Below are 15,019 nucleotides of genomic sequence, written 5' to 3'. Positions count from 1 at the left end.
CACGATTATGCGTGTACATTGTGTGTGTATGCGCGTGATATTTTTCCCTCTCTGCCGCCCTTATCGTGGTGCTTTGATACAGAAGCCCTAATGACTAAGCCAGAATAGCAGGATTAACACATGATGCATAATAACAGTCTTGTGTTCATCACTTCTGAACAAGGTTTGGAGAACAATTACCAGCAATTAAACCACCGCCAGTTATTCAAAGAGATAATTATGTCCTTGGTGTATTGCATCAATTAGCTACTTTTATTTCAGCCCGCAAACTCTCTGCTACGTCGTATGTGACATGTTTGGAGAGGTTTGAACAACAGGAATTCCTGCACTTGTCCCCCATAAGTACAGTGAAATATGAGTGCAGAGAAAGTGAAAAGTATCCTCTCATCTATGAAAGGATTTTGTTGTTCTGCCGTTTTATTGCCCGTAATAATAATAATGACGTGGTCCAAGGAGAAATCTCTCTGAAGTGACAATTTGGATTTGACATCCCAACCGAATCCTTCGGAATATGCTCGAAAGCAGCAGATTAAAACCATACAATCCTGAATATGTATTGAGGATGATTTTCTTGAGCTGCCAAATGGCTCGTCGTATAGGCCTCTTGTGTATATTGAATTCAGTCTCCACGACGGGCCGAGGTGCATACTGTAATAGCATTTCAGGAGAGGCCTGTTGGGCCCGTTCTCTAACGCCAAGACCTTATTCGATGGGTTTAGGTCTACATTTTTTCCATTCTTTCCGAGGGAGATTGAGGCTCTGAGAGCTTAGCTGAAATTCAGATGTGCCCTTGAAGAGATATGGCTTTGTGTTTTTTGATGACCTCAATACAATTCCGACTCAATCCATTCAGACAAAGATTTGACCTTAACAAATTGTGCCGTGACTACAATGAGTTGAATTTAAAAGAGCTTATGCTTGAAAGGGCTCTTGATAATGTGTAAGTGTTCTTCAGAAACAGCAAAAACAGGCTAATGCAAATATTCACAGCCGTGTCGTGCGTGTTTGGAAAACACGAAACGACTATGCTAAACGAACATGCTTGTTTTACAAAAACACAAAGCAGTTGGGATGAGAAGCAGTGGCAGATTTGGTGGAATTGTGATGTTTCTTTTACCTTTTTGGGGGCCTCAAGGGTATAATAGCTAACTCCAAATACCTGTGTCCAATTGTAAGTAATCTATTAAACCACAGAGCCCACAGCTTATTTCCCCTCTGCTTCACATCCTCCAGTTAATGTGATAGCTACAACAAAAGCAGGAACACCTTTCACCTCCTGTTCTCTACTTGCGTCTTTCATTCTCTCTCTCTCTCTCAAACACACACACACACACACACACACTCATATCCATATTTAAGATTGTTGCCTATCGAATTAACTGCTCTCATTCAAAGCACTTCTAAACCGGCGACGTCTGAGCTGGAAAGTGTTAGACTCACTAAGTATTTATGGAGATTTAATGATTTAGGCTCTGGCGCTTTGGCCCTTGCCACGTGTGGAGTCAGTTTGTTGCTAAGCATTTGAATGTGTGCCTTCGGTCCCCCACTTCCTCAAGTTCCAGGGGCCGGTCAGAGGCAGCGATGCATTGGCCGTCAGCCCCCCATACTCCTCAATGGACAGGCTCTGACATGCTGTCACCTTGGTAACTGCTGCCAGGGTAATGTGGCTGGCGCTAACTGACCTCAGCTGGCAGTGTGCCATGGGCTTGCAGCAGGTGTGTGACAGTGAAGGTCCCTTGGCCGTTAATCCAGCCTTCTTGTATAGCCTCGGACGCTGCTCGACCACATCTATTGGCCGAAGGTCTGATGGGAATTGTGAGAAAAGAAAACGTTACACTGTGTAGTGAGACACAGTCAGATCACTGGCTGGTCTGGGGAGAACAAAAAAGCAGCTTTAAGAAATTAGAAATTAATACATCACTAGGAACATTTTAATTATATCTCTGTATCTCTACACTTGTGTACACTAGATGCAGTTGAATAGCTTTATAAGAGGCATTTAAAGGTTAGTCTTAGGTGTGATTACTTTTTTGCATTTCTAATTTTATCGCATTTATTTTTATTTTATTATTATAATTGTGTAATTTTAAATCAATTATATAGGCCTATACAAAGGCACATGTTATTTTGAACGTTTTCGGAAATAGGCTTACTTCAGCACGTATTTTTCTTATTAGAATTAATGCTATTTTAAAATTTCATTCAGTAGTGTTTTATCGATAACATGGTTTGATATTGATACTCTATTCAATTCCAAAAGATGGCGCTAAAGAAATATGAGAGGGTGAGATTCCTTTTCTATGGTCCTATGTATTTGGGTAAATTTAACGTTTATAAATATGATCGAAAAAAAAGGAATGTAAAAAAAAAAAAAAAAAAAGATACAAAAAATTATTTAAATTCGACTTCATTTTAATTGTTACACTTTTAGTTACACAAATTTGACTCATGAGTTACGACATATTTTTCTTAGGCTATTACTATTTTATACGTAAAATAGCCTACCCACACAGAACAAAGCAAATATAAAATAAAAAGTCCTATATGTGGAAATAAAAGTAAAATTAGTTTGCGTACTAGTGTGCGTGTACTGTTTTACATGCTTATTATTTATTTATTTATTTGTTTATTTTCAATACTTTTAGCATGCTTTATTTGGTAGGCTACAACAGACAACAAATAGACCTTCGCATGTATTTTCAAATTTAAAGATAGGAATTCTCACAGTTTTTATATTATGTAATTCAGGGTCTAACACACAAGAAAGAAGAAGAAGAACTCATTTTCATCACATCACTCAGAATCATGCTTTCTTTGTGAGTTTAACTGAGGATGTACAGCCAATGTCTTTTCAAATTCTTTTGAAGGTTGGTTTGTTTGGAACCATTTAAAATATATATTTAAAATATATATTTTCTAATATAGGCTATTGTAAAGATCAAAATTAAAACGAGTTAACAGTAATATAATAAATCTCTTTATTTTCATTCATTTTATTACTGCTTATCATAAACTTTGTGATAAAAGTGCATTTTAGACAGAAACAGAAAGCTTTACACCTGCGTAATTCTGGGTGTGTGAGCGATGCTATTAACATTGAGTAGGCCTATATTGCATGAAGGGGGCGCGTGCTTATAACCACAGGTTGAATTTCGTTGCCACGCAACGGATGTAAGGTAAATCATCCGCGAAATTTAAATCTTCAAGAGAACCGTGCGTTTGGCTGAATAGTCACTACCACACAAAAGTTATCCAACAAAAAATCAGCTGCACTCCCAAGTCCCAACAGAAGCGTCGTTCAGCTGAAAGGTTAGTGTTGCGCCTTAGCTGAAAAGAGTGCAAAGCCAGCTATTTCAAACATAGCAGAAATGAATACAAATGGGGGAACTTGCCAAACTTGTCTTGATGAAAATTAAGGGCCAACAGTTGTGCTATTGCCCAGCAGAAACGGTGGGTTTACAGAAAAAAGCAATTCAGTCACACAATCGTTTTTGCACGCTTTTACATTGCAATCTGATGGAAGGATCCAGGCCCTTTTGCACTCAGAGAGCTACGTGGCAAGCATACGAATTTCCATGCATTCAAATGCACTCCTGCTTTAGAGCGTGCACGGAATGGATTTCAAATTACGTCACTCGCTGAGCTGGACGCTCGTGCTTTTTTCAAATTTAAATGTGAAAACAAATAAAAGCATTTTAGGAAATGCACGTTCCCAAAATGAAGCCAAATAAATCAATTGTTTGCCGAAACCACGTCAATTTAATATGATGTATTTGAATTAATAAATGCAATTTTGCAGTAATTGTTCTTTGCTGGGATATTGCAGTTGTTTTATTCAGTTCAGTTTATTGAAATGACCCGGACTAACAATAAAATAATGTCCTGAAATTCTACAAAGAAAGCGGTAAATGGGTTGTCTAGTAAAGGCAATAATCACGTAACCATGAATTATGTGCCAAATACTTATTAAAACACTAAGAAACTTTCAAGGCATTCTAGTGGTATTACAAAATATGGAAATCATTACCCTGGTTTAATGGGGACAAGAGTTTTGAAAAGGAAGAGTATAGTAATCTGAGCAGTGCAACGCATTTCAATGCCTCGTTGATGCTAGGCTATGATTTATACATAGAGACGTTTCTTTTCTTTTATTTTTTGAGAAGCAAGAAGGCCTTAGAATGTTTTAATAATTTATATTAATCAAAATAGTTTATGTCAACTGGTATAATGCATAATATATAACTGGTACAATACGAAAACAGCATAACTCTGATCAGGTTTGGGATACCCCAACCCGGAAAATCTGTGACGGAAAAGTTTGAAAAGAAAAATGTATTACATTATTTGTTTTTGCAACGACGACGTGAAGCTACTTGATATACGCCGTTAATATAGCAGATAGATAGATATAGAGACAATTACATGGTATGGTTGTTTCTTTTGTTTTTCAACACGAAAGCACAGAAACACATGCTAACACAAAGAATAAGGAAATATGACAATGCAAGGTGAAAACATTTGGGAAGTTCTCACACTTCCATATTTAGGCCAAGGGTCAGAAGATCGAGGAAAAAAGATTATCTTCTAAATTATCTTTGTATATTTCAGAAACGGTCTCAGTATTTGTCTAGACGAAACCTCAAACAAATATTAGTAATGTGTTTTAATTTAGAATGTAGTTTTAATATTTAAACAAAATTGCGAAAGAAAGAAAGAAAGAAAGAAAAAGAAAGTTGCACCGATACAGATTTATTGTTCTCATTCACTTCTCGCTGAGTGAGAACTGAACTTAAATAACAACCACGGGGGGAAACAACGGTTTGTTTCAGCTTCTTCAATGTGTTTGTGTACAATATCTGTATATAATAACAAGTGTAATACTAACAGTATAAAATATAGTCAATATTTAAAATAGCAGAGGGGAAGGCCTACAAGAGATGCTACTAGGTTGAAAGTCATCACAGCGCGCAACAAATCTGTCATTGCTCCTGAAAATATTTTGAAATTGATTTTAGTGAAAAATATAAAGCAAATCATTTAAATCAACACAGAGAATTCATATTGCCAAATTTACACAGACTTGTTATCAAAACCTCAAAAATCTGCCTAGAAAAAGCAGTGAAGAGAGGGCAATATCCACGATTATTCAGCCAAACAACAACAAAAGTGTTTACAAGGGGTCGGCTGAAATCGGAAAATAAGTGCAGCTTGAGAGTAATCAATCTTTTTTTTTTTCTCTTAAGAGTTTTCTCTGTGTAAAAGCTATTCACAGAAGTGTGGTCCACAAAAATACTATGAAATAGAAAAGGTGTAGTTTGTTGCACATAATGCTCCAAGAGTAGCCAAGACAATTCCGCTTTGTTAAAATGAGTAATATAATTCCTGTGCGTAAAACTGATACGTGTCCTGGGGTAAATTCTTCCACTGTTTAATATTTAATGTTTGCATTGATCCATGTCCTTGGGAGTTCTTTTGTGATTTCAATCCATAAAGTCTATGTTGGCTTTGGGCTGGTTATGATTTCGGTGTCAGTGCACCAGAATCTCCTGGCCATAGGAGCTCGCAGCTGTCACGTTGTGGTTGCTGTCCGGTTCATCTTTCAAACTTGCACCTTTTAAGTAATCTACCACAAAACTCCCCTGAAACACAGAGCAAACAGAGTCATTTATCGTTAGGAGGATAAAACGAAGAGCTTTTAAAGATTTTAGCTTCGGCTTCTTTCGTAATTTACATAGAATATTTGTGATATCTTGCTGACTTGTAGTGTATATAAAATGATTTGTTCTACGTCTCAGTGAACATACGTTTGCAGTCCATGGACGGAGGCGGTGTGTCTGCACTCACGTTGCCGGCATGGCTGTACACGTCCTCGGGCGTCTGAGGGACCCCAGGCGGCGTCATCCTCTTCTCCTTCTGCCTTCGGTTGCAGAACCAGACCCGAACCACCTCCTTCTCCAGCTGGAGGTTGTCCGCCAGAGAGGTTATCTCCTGCGCTGACGGTTTGGGGCATTTCAAAAAATGGCTCTCCAAGGCTCCCTTCACGCTCACCTCGATGGAGGTGCGCTTCTTTCGTTTCCGGCCTTGAGCTGCTATTTTGTCGATGCTGGTGGGACTTCCCGTGGTCGAGTCGGCCTCCTCCAGCCACTTGTTCAGCAGCGGCTTGAGTTTGCACATGTTTTTGAAGCTCAGCTGGAGAGCCTCAAACCTGCAGATGGTGGTCTGCGAGAAAACATTTCCGTAAAGAGTTCCCAGCGCTAGCCCGACGTCGGCTTGAGTAAAACCCAGTTTGATCCGACGCTGCTTAAACTGTTTGGCAAACTGCTCCAGGTCGTCGGAGGTCGGCGTGTCCTCGTCTGAGTGCGAGTCGTGGCTGTTGACTCCCGCGTGGTGCTGCTGGTGGTGGTGGTGGTGAGGGTGCTGCTGCTGATGATGGTGGTGGTGATGATGGTGATCCATTTCTGGCGAGTCTCCTCGCATCAGCCCCGGGTGGACTAAACTCCCGGGAGGGTTCAGCATCCCGTTGACTGTGAAGCCACCCGGTTGGGAATAAATGAGAGACTGCTGGGACTGCTGCTGTCCTCCGGTGATGGTGGGAATGTGGGAGGCTGTGGTGCCACCCCATGCGTTTTGGTGCGACTGGTGAGCCCCTAAATGCGAGGCTCTGTGGTGCAGCGCGGTGCTAGAGTGTAGGTCATCTCTGTTTGAACTGTTCTTCACGTCTTGTTGCTGCGGGCTCCCGGTCATGCCGACTGGGCTGGAGGACCAAGGGGAGCCGGCTTCTGCCGCTGCAGCGGCGGCGGCGGCGGCCGCGGCAGCCGCATGTGGCAGTGAGGTAACCCACTGATGGGCATGGCTCAGCATGTGCCCCCCGTTACTGGCTGTCATGGCTCCTTGCATGAAGTCGCTCTGCACCATCTTGACCGTGGGGTCTCCTCTGTAACCTCCCGACACCGATGTTACGGCACCGCTTCCCGGCTGCATGCCACCACCTCCGGACTCCGAGTGCACGATCGAGGCTGATGAGAGAATGCTATTGCTGGCCAGGTAAGGATTGGAAGCCGCTGTGGCCATCCCCCCTCACCACTTTGAACAGTTCTACTTATTATTCCCCCCTCCCCGTATTGTCCTAACTTTTTTTTCCAAGCCTCAAAGGCACGCACTATTTCATGAATTATTCAAGCTGGAAAAGTATGCGTGGTATTGTGATTTGGTCCACCGACAGCACAGCAAAAGATGGCCAAAATATATCCGTCAAAACCTCCTTTTATAAGAAGCAAAAGGAGAAAGAAATACCTTCAACGTAGAAATCCACATTATGCATGGAGGTTGTTTTTACGACTGCATTCCGTTCTTAATGTCATTGTCTTAAAGACCAATTATGAAACCAAAAATGCTTGTTCTTCTTCACATCAACTTCTCGTGACGATTACACAAATCCCACACCGAACTTCATCGCGCGCGCTCTTGACTTGATGTGGAGGCTTATCAGAAGAAGACGCTCCTTTGTAAACTTCTCTCTTGTCCCGCAACTCACAAGGCGCTTTCTTACCGAATCTTGCTTCTCTTATTTCGTCTTTTCACAGAGTCCATCCGACGTTAATCTTGAATACGTTCAAGTGCACACAACTCTATTAAATGTCCGCGCAATGGAGAGCGTTCCCTGTCCTCGCTCGCTCCGTTCCTCTCTCTGAGCGCGAGAGCACGCGAATGTTTACGTTCAGCCCCCGAGTGCGCACACCATCCACATCCTTCACCCAATTACCGCGAGGAAGTTTCTGCGAGATTGATGCTCATTGGATATCCTTCGGGAGAGTGACAGATCTTAGGGCACAGCTAAGAAATCACGTCAAGGCGTTGAAATTTGCTATGTCTAATTTGGATTTGTCAACATGCGAATAAAAGAGACTAGACCTTCTATCCGAATAGGAAGCTTTAGTTGATATCATTTTAGTGAGCTGTACTGCATTATTGGCTTAACGACGCAGTATGTTTTGTTTTTGTTACAGAGGAAATTGTTCGGCTTGTTTTCGTCTCAGCATTTGTTTTATTTTACTTAATGTTGGTCTTTTGTCTGCAACAGGCATTTAAAATGTTAAAATGAATTTCTGGTGATGATAAATTATAATTGTGTATGATATTTTACCTATGGGCATGTAACAAAAAAACAGGGAAATCAGAATAGATGGGATACAGATAAAACAATGCAAACAACAGGCAGATAAAAAACATTACGCATTTCAGTTTTGGTTTAGAGGTACAAATGAAGTAAACACAGATTAGATTTTTATCCAGAAAATGTACGCAGGCTAATCTACTGTTACCACCATGCAAGGACTGGCAACTTAACGGAAAGCATGTTTTATAGTTTATTCAGATTTATTCCAGGAATAAAGCAGGGCCATTTCAAAGCACGAGCCGTGTAAACTTTGAAACTGATTTATTTATTTAATTTTTGAATTGTGGCGCAACGAGGTTTTAAAAAATACATAGTCTATAAAACACAAAAACAAAAACACTAACTATTGCACATTGTTTAATTAGTTTCAGTGGTACCTCTGCTACATGAAATTTGAACATAGCCTATCAGTCCTTTCAGAGGAAAAAGGCACCATCAGATGTACGTAATAATCCCTTCATGAGTGGTGATTTATTATTATTGTTGTTTGTTTATTTGTAGACTGATCCACCCCTGGAATAGCCTACATATAACCTATTGTATAGTGTCGAGGACAGGGACACTCGTGCACTGCGAGTGAGGAACAGTTAGTGCTGATTTTCATTTGCATAAATTTTCATATGTTTAAGTGAAAATAATAGCGGAGCGGAGGAGAGCGGGGTTCACTCGAGACGGAGCAAGAGAGAGAGGGAGCTGCGCTGGAGTCATTCCTGCGGTAAGACATATACCTCTCTTTCTCACTCTCTCCGTCTGAATGTTTTGTTGAAATCGCGAAAAACTGTCTATACTGAATTGAAGAGCCGTGGTGTATCGCACGCTCGTAAAATCTGCTGTAAAATATATTTCTGTGCAGAGCTTGTTCTTCAGCGAGGGCCTTACGCTTATTGTGATAGCCTACAATTTCTGAAAATCACATTATTCGTATCAAATAAACGCGGTTTTGCTTGAGGGCCAGTAATGGTAGCAAATGCATCATAGCACAAGGATGCAGAGGGTTAAATGACATCAACTCTCCTTGACAATTTCATTAAGCTTCTTAGGTTCTTAAGCAAAGACTTCCAGGATTTTATATCATGGATTTATAGGCTTCTTATTTATTTATGTGACGTTCCAAAGATATAACGAATTAGTTATTAAAGGTGTAGGCTAGTTATTCGAGTTTTACTCTATCTGCAATTTGAAAAGGAATAAGTTAGTGTAGTTTTTAAGACCAGCTGGACACGTAAGTCTGTTTTTCACGAGCAGCCCAGTCAAATTTAAAACTCTTTAAAACTACGCGTTAATAACTTACAAGTAGATTCACTGGCTGCCAGCAATTTTTATTGCTTGTTTGAAAATGTGCTATCTGAAATCAGTTTCCTAAAATATAAAATAACATTAATCAATCAAAAAGCCATGTGAAGTGTCAGTTAGATATTTGCCGTAACTGCATTCGGAATTCATTTGCACAGATTAACATGAACCTCCCTGAAACAGGCCATGCAATAAGTTTATAACGGGAAAAATGTAGTCTATCAGCTGGCATGGGTACATAGATGATCAATTAATCACTGTCCGACAAAGTCATGTTTAACAATGGCTCAGTGTGTCATTTGTAATTAAAACTTTATTTCTTGTTACGCCTTCATTTTGCGCACTAATTGACGCATTATATAGAAAGGTTGTTTTACTTGGGGTTAAAGTCGAGTTTTGCATGAAAGTAGCCATTAAGTAGCGAGGACCCTTTACACCGCCAAGACTGTATCAAGACAATTCTTTAAAAAAAAAGAAGCATATATACATATATATATATAATTTGCACTATATACTTGATATATGAAATTTGCACTTGCTTTTTAAGTAGATTCTTTAAAAGATCTGTCTTTTATCACGTGACTTTGTCTTTGCCAACTTACGAACCTTTCCCACAAAAGATTGACTAAATTGTCATTTTTTAATTTTTTAATAAGCAGGACTATATTATGCTGTCTTTAAATTCTCAATAAATCGTTAATATATGTACTGTAGCTAATATAATCACTACCTTTCCCAAGTTAGACAAGCGTAAGGGACCTAATAGAAAATCACGTAAGAAATTAAAAATCAAAATCTTACTGGCATCATATCTAAAATGATAAGGTAACCTTGTAGATATATTCCCAAAGTTTCCCAAAGTTTTCCCAAAGAAATATATAAATAATCAAATAATGTACCTAAACTATTAATAATAACCACATCAACTTCTGACTTAGTGAGGTCTAAATAAAAGTTGTTGCTTAAATGATGAGAATAAGTTTCCCCCCAATGATTCTATTGCCTGCTCTACACACACACACACACACACACACACCTATTTCCACCAGTCGCTGTACATTAATCAAAGCACATATTTCCCAAGGGAATTCACACATGGATCACAGTAAATCCTAGTGAAATTGAATCACAGAGGCCCAGCCCGTTATTTTCCATACATATTTTTGACTGATATCTTCTAAGAGAAAACATGGGAAATATTAACACCTATTGGCATTAACTACTAAATAAGCTGCTATAAATGGTTCAGCCTCCTAGAGCTAGACAAGGCATTGGTAGCCCTATAACCAACCTCATGTTTCCCCTTGAAAGCAGCAACAAAATTTCTACCTTATGATGTTCTCTAGACTAAAGTGAATTTGGCACTTATATTTTGTTGAGGTGCATGATTAGAAATGCTATATTTCAGATGGCACACTGCCACATTGAAATGACATCACAGAGATTTCATGAATATTTCCAGCTCTACAGAGCTGAAACTGTTCAGTCTGAGGAAAGTTTCAAACATGCTATGCTTTCTCCTGCAAGTGACTGCAATTCACATCTCTTTTCCCCCTGCAGGTAAGAGCAAGTCCCTCTGATAAACACAAGACACACAAGGCCTTCTTTCAGTGAAATCTCCTTTATAGGGGCGGGATGGCTAGGATTATCTTTCCTTCTGTCCTCCTCTCTCTCTCTCTTGCTCTCGTACGCCATCTCAGCTGCTGAGTATTCCAGCAATGTACAGAAAGTTGTTTTGGACAGATCTTTACATTATATTCTGGATATGACCACATATTGTGCACCGTTCTAAGTCATCAAAAGCGACCGGCTGACTCATTTTTAGAGATTTTATTAATTTCCTTCTAGAAAGAACACAACAGCACCTCTGAAAGGCTCCAGCAAAGGTGTTATTCGGCTATGTTCGAGGTTTTCTGTGGGTAAAGCTCAAACCAGCTGGAGCAAAAATCACAGAATTGTCCTCTCCTCCTTTATTTCTCATGTGCGGCATTTGCATTTTACTCAGCTTAGCAAAAGAAATAGCCTGCAGCGAGAAAACTCTATCCACTATGCATATAAGAAAGAAAGAGAGGGAGAACGAGAGAATAAAAGTAGTAAAAAGAACACAGACAGGCTGACTGAAAGGAAATGAGAGATAATCTCAACGCTACTGTCCATTTTTCCAATGTAGTCGCAAGCTATCATCCGTAATGGAATGCGCCGCTAGACGAAGTGCAATCCACACATTCTTTTGTCACTTAACCACGGATATCTTCACTCTATGGTCTTAAATAGTCTTTTGATGGTATCTCGAGACCAATTTACAGATCTTCACCATTATTACCATTGAGCAGACGCATTATGTCGGCCCGTCTTTTGGGAAGGGGGCATTCTCAGGGAAGTATCTTTGCATGTTACCTGAGGATGCCACAGGCGTGTTATCATCCTTAGACCCTGCCAACTGTATGTAGGGTCTCCATCTCTTCTGACAACTAAAGGGACCCATCACTGTTTCAGCCTACAGAGAATGACTCAAAGGGCCTTTAAAGTGAGTAAAACCCATTCTCTTTAATTCTGATTACACTCTGAAAGTGTCTTTAGCATGTGGCGGCTAAATTGGGCTATCAGCGTTAAGTAGCGGCGGGGAAGAAAAGAGCCAATTATGCCAGTCAAAGCCAGATGATGATTCTCATCTTCACTCTCTCTAACACACACACACACACACACACACTCGCACACAAACAAAAGAGAGGAGAGAAATATGTGTATTTTGTTCTAAAATATAGAACGCATATCGCCTGACAGACCTTTCACAGTATTGAGAGACACCTACGGATCCAGGATTTCACTCTTACTGACTTCATAATGAGTCTCTACATCTGTTTAATATAAATAACCAGAGGCTGTAAGATATAAATTCACATCCATAACAATCATAAATACTTATAATTTAAAAATAAAGCAATACTTTCTAAATCGACTGTGTTATTTTATTTATTTATTGCATGCATGGTGGATGACTCAAATGCTATCAGATGTTTATTTGTGTGGGATAAAAGCAGAACCTGTAAAACCTTCAACAATGCAGGAAGGTTTAACTTAATTCAAGTGACTATATCCTGAGGGTAATTTGTGCCAAATCTGAGCTTCGCGGTGCCGGCATGATTAATGTGCATAGAAGAGTTTATCCCTTCAAACACACTCGCTGTTTTGACAATCTAGCATTCTTAGAATAGTAAGGTGCTGTTTGATTAAAGCACAGTCCATTAACTCTTGATACACTCCTGATCTCCCACTGTTACTGCTGGATGTCCTGGATGTGAGTTCATGTGCTTCCGCAGTGAACTTTTATGGGCTACAAAGGGATCAGATGCTTTGTGATCACAACATTAGGACACTTGGAAAAAATGGCTGAGTGGACAGGAGTTTGTTCTTCATTCATCGATAAGAGAGATGCATGTATTGTAGATCCATCAATCGGTTTACCTCAGCAGACTTGAAGGGAGTCAACTCAAGGATCTATTTCTACTTGATGTAACCTATGATTTTGTTAGTGTAACCGAATTGTCAGGAGAATGAAATGTTTAATGTGTGTGTAAAAACTGTTTAAAATGTTATATATATATATAACAAGTAACTCTTCAATAAAGTTGGCAGTTACAGTATCTCAAAAAGTTTAAACACTTCTATGTTTGACTGAATGTATTTTCCCTTGAACCTAAAGACCATTTAGTCTATAAGTATGTGCTTAAATACACACAAAAAAAATGCTAAATTAAAAAGATTTCTGCATAAATATTTGCAAAACATTTACAAAAGGAAAAACAAAAATTGTAATAGATGGAGACGTAGAAAAAGCTGCCAACAAGGGTGGCAAAAGTATAAAGTAAGAGGTTGGAAAAGCATCTTAACAAGCTGGTTGAGAGAATGCCAAGAGTGAGCACTTTGAAGAGTCTAAATTATTATTTATTTAGTCATGACATCCCTCTATATGTGTTGTTTCATAAATAATACTAAGCACTGAGGGTTTTAGTAGATTTGCACATATTAAAACCCTCGATTTCACATTCGATTATATGAATTAATTCATAGTGTCGCTCAGTTATTGTATTATATTGCTTAACTGCATTACACACTGTAAGGTCCCTGTGATATCATATTTTTAGAGTGTTAATGTTTCTTTAAATATAATCAAATTATATTTAGTTTTTTCTTTGAAAATGATGTGGTTTAACAGAGTACCAGATGCAATAATAGAATATAAATATTCCAGAGGTACTTGACACTTCACTACTTTTCTCAACCATGTTGAATTTATGCTGTCATAAATAAAAAGCACATTGACATATACTGGTTCAAAATACATTTTAAAAATGTATCCATTGTGAACAGAAGCATAACATAACACAACAGCAAAAACCTGGTACTGAGTTAAATCATCATTATATTTCAGTTTCATTTCTGATATTTGTTTCTTATTGTCAGATACATGTGCTTGAACTAATAAAATGTATGCCTTGAGTAAGTTGCTTTGGACGAATGCATCTGCCAAAAGCATAAATGTTAACTCCTTCCACCCATAATTCCACTGAATGTCAATTCTGCTAATATGTGGAGGCAGATCCCCAATCAACCCGTCTCTGAAGATCAACTGCAGTTGTAAAGCTGAAATAAAAGAAGTTGAAATAAAGCTTTCCTTCTCTTTCTCTCGCAAACTCCTTCTGTTCTGTGGTTTATTCCCCTCCCCGCACTTTCTGGTCTTTCTTCACATCCCTTATCTCATTCTCACAAGAGCTTCCACAGTCTGTGGTGCTCAACAGGCTGTCACTGCTCAAACACTGCTTCATAAAAGCACCAACATCACACAGAAACAAACATACACGCACACGCGCATACACACACACACACACACACACTCAAATTGTACACCTCAGTAGGGAAACATACAGCTATTAACAGACACTTGCAAAACGCCAAAGAAAGTCAAGAAATCCCCAATACATTAATGTCACTTTTTACTGTATTTTATGGGTACATAATCCTTGAGCTTGAAAGATTGGATACAACACCACTGTAAGTTACATATAATACTGTAATTCTAACTTATTTGTTCAAAAGGTGATAAAACCAGAGTATAATCACATAATTTCATGTATAAAACCGTCAATATACAGATATACTGTAGTCACATTTAATTATATGTCACACATAGTTGGTTCACAAGACTGTATCATGATTTCAATTTATAAAAATGACAGCAAATTAAAAAACACACCTTGTTTACACCTTATCACAAATCGCAAATATTTGTTATTGTGTAAAAAGAAGTGTTTTGCTTCAAATATAATTTTTTTCCTATATACAGTATAATACTTTGGAGGCCTACTTCATGAAATAGTGTCAAGATGTTCAATTAAATGCGATTTATATAAAACAGCACAGGCTAAAAGTTAGTGTCTTACAAAACTAATGGAAAGATTATGGATCTGAAGTTTTCCTGACAATGTGAAAGTGGTCCAGAGTGTCAGCAGATGGTCTTTGTAGTGGCTGATGATTCTTGTTGTTCTAACA

At 38.9% G+C, this 15,019-nt stretch overlaps 1 protein-coding gene across 2 annotated transcripts; it reads right to left on the bottom strand.

The window, feature by feature from the left end:
* Positions 1–5,528: 5,528 nt before the first annotated feature.
* LOC306876596 (POU domain, class 3, transcription factor 3-A-like) lies at positions 5,529–7,071 on the bottom strand (the record flags this gene model as incomplete). Of its 2 annotated transcripts, none has more annotated exons than XM_079427893.1 (2): positions 5,529–5,639; positions 5,845–7,071. In XM_079427893.1, the coding sequence occupies 2 exons, from the start codon at positions 7,069–7,071 to the stop codon at positions 5,529–5,531; spliced, it is 1,338 nt and encodes a 445-aa protein (XP_079284019.1). The 2 variants fall into 2 exon arrangements, with proteins under 2 accessions (XP_079284019.1, XP_079284020.1); XM_079427894.1 differs by having other exon boundaries at positions 5,593–5,639; positions 5,805–7,071.
* Between the last annotated feature and the right edge of the window lie 7,948 nt (positions 7,072–15,019).

This window comes from Barbus barbus, assembly GCF_936440315.1.
Source record: "Barbus barbus genome assembly, chromosome: 11".
Taxonomy (NCBI): domain Eukaryota; kingdom Metazoa; phylum Chordata; class Actinopteri; order Cypriniformes; family Cyprinidae; genus Barbus; species Barbus barbus.
This window is presented reverse-complemented; position numbering and strand designations above follow the sequence as displayed.